The following is a 2,144-nucleotide window of genomic DNA, read 5'->3' on the forward strand; positions in this document are numbered from 1 at the left end:
TGCCGCAATATCAGTTAATACCGGAGGTGTTAGTGGTCTAGATGACGGAGCTGCTTTAGGTGTCGATGCCGCTGCCGCGATATCTGTCAATGCTGGAGGTGCTATTGGTCTCGATGACGGAGCTGCTTTAGGTGTCGATGCCGCTGCCGCGATATCGGTTAATGCCGGAGGTGTTAGTGGTCTAGATGAGGGAGCTGCGTTTGGTGTCGATGCCGCTGCCGCTGCCGCGATATCGGTCAATGCTGGGGGTGCTGCTGGTGTTGATGCCGCTGCCGCGTTGGGAGTCAATGCTGGAGCTGCTATTGGTCTTGACGCCGGAGCTGCGCTTGGTGTCGATGTCGCTGCTGCGATATCGGTCAATGCTGGATCTGCTACTGGTCTCGATGCAGGAGATGTCAGAGATTTTGCGATTGGATATATTCCTCACCGCTACTCAATATCCCTCCTTCATGGCCATTCGTCCGGTATAGGTGCTGGTGCTGAAGTCGGCGTTGATGCAGTCCTCAATGGCGAACATAATGAAGGAGTGCAAAAGCAAGAGAACAAGGAACAAGAGAAGACGGAGCAAGATAAGAACAAACAGGAGAATGAGCGAGAGCATAAGGATCAAGACGATCAAATGCAAAATGAATTAGATAAGAACGAACAAGAAAGAAAGGAGCACGAGCAAAAGGATCAAGAAAATAATGAACAAGAAAAAAGAGATCAAGAAATCAAAGATCAAGAAACGAACGAGCAGGATAAGAACGAGAGAGAGCAAAAAGAGCAAGCAATGAATGAACAAGAGAAGAAAGAGCACGATCAGAGAGAGCACGAACAGAATGGGCCTAAGCATGAGCACAAGGAGACAACTGATCACGAACATGAGCAGTCTGAGCATGAGCATAAGCAGATCGAGCTTGGGCATGAACAGAATAATCATGAACATGATCATGAGCAGCCTTGGCAGGAGCAGGAGCAGATCGAGCTTGGGCATGAACAGAATGATAATGAAAATGATCAACAGCAGCCTTGGCAGGAGCAGGAGCAGAATGAGCACGAGCATGAGCATGAGCTGGAGCAGAATGAGCACGAGCATGAGCATGAGCATGAGCACGAACACGAACACGAACACGAACACGAACACGAACACGAGCAAGAGCATAAAAACAATGAGCATTCTGAATATAATGCGTACGAGCACGAACATGAACAGATAGAGCATAAGGAGCACAAGCATGGTCATGAGCAGAACGAAGTGGAACAAATAACTCGCCTACTTCGTTTCAACATTTAAATGTCATTGACGCATTTTAACATGGTTTTCGAATGAAATAAGGTCTTCTTATCATGTATTTCATTTTTTTGCGCTTTTATCAAAACAAATCACTGTCCACTAATCTCTATCAAATAAAAATTTAAATACGTGTAGTAATTTTTAGGCAAATCACTGCATAGAAGAAGAGTACGGAACTTTGAAAAGAAGTAAACGAAAAGGTTTAAATATACTATTCGTCGAAACAGAATTGTTTCTGGTCGAGCTAACTAACAGTGTTAGTTATTCAAACGGCTTTCAGTCCCTTTCGTGATAGAAGCATACACGCCCATCCTCTGTACGTTTGCTCAAAAAAGCTACATCTGTGCAGAGTGCTCGGCAACCCCGTTGTATCTTATAGAACTTGCAGTCGTTCCTTCGTCCAGGTCGTGGAAGAATTGTGTCCTCGAGACGATGGAGCATGGAATGTTCAAATGTCTGTCGTTGAAACAAGTAGACAAACTTGACGTGCTTTTTCTATCTTAGATCGTGATGGGTCTAGGGAAATGGTGATTGAAGGACCGAAAGCAGTAATTGCACGCATGGAGATGCTCATCGTCCTGAGAATTGCGCTAGTGAGGCACGTTGAAAAACATTCCAACTGAGCATTGGAGAAAGAGAGATGGTTCTCACGTCAATATTACTGACGTCGAGCGTTCAGGTATTTGAGTGTCAAAAAAGATAAATCCTTCCCTGGGTGATGGGAGGTGAGACGACCGTTGATTTGACCTTCCACTTTTCAATTTGCCGGCTATCCCACAAGTTGAATTCAAGAAGCCTCTCCCAGCTCTGTAGCATTCTCAGCCTCGACTTTCCTTATGGACAAACAATCACCCCGAACTTTCCTCGA

At 45.4% G+C, this 2,144-nt stretch overlaps 1 protein-coding gene across 1 annotated transcript in view; it reads left to right on the forward strand.

The window, feature by feature from the left end:
- PHALS_05245 (uncharacterized protein) overlaps window positions 1–1,276 on the forward strand; it is a gene marked incomplete at both ends in the record, with an annotated part of 1,314 nt that extends 38 nt beyond the window's left edge. Inside the window, one exon of the mRNA XM_024718942.1 lies at window positions 1–1,276. This exon is cut by the window's left edge and continues 38 nt beyond it. Within this exon, the coding sequence (XP_024584291.1) occupies window positions 1–1,276 (1,276 nt within the window).
- Between the last annotated feature and the right edge of the window lie 868 nt (window positions 1,277–2,144).

This window comes from Plasmopara halstedii, assembly GCF_900000015.1.
Source record: "Plasmopara halstedii genome assembly, contig: Scaffold_2881, whole genome shotgun sequence".
Lineage (NCBI taxonomy): Eukaryota > Oomycota > Peronosporomycetes > Peronosporales > Peronosporaceae > Plasmopara > Plasmopara halstedii.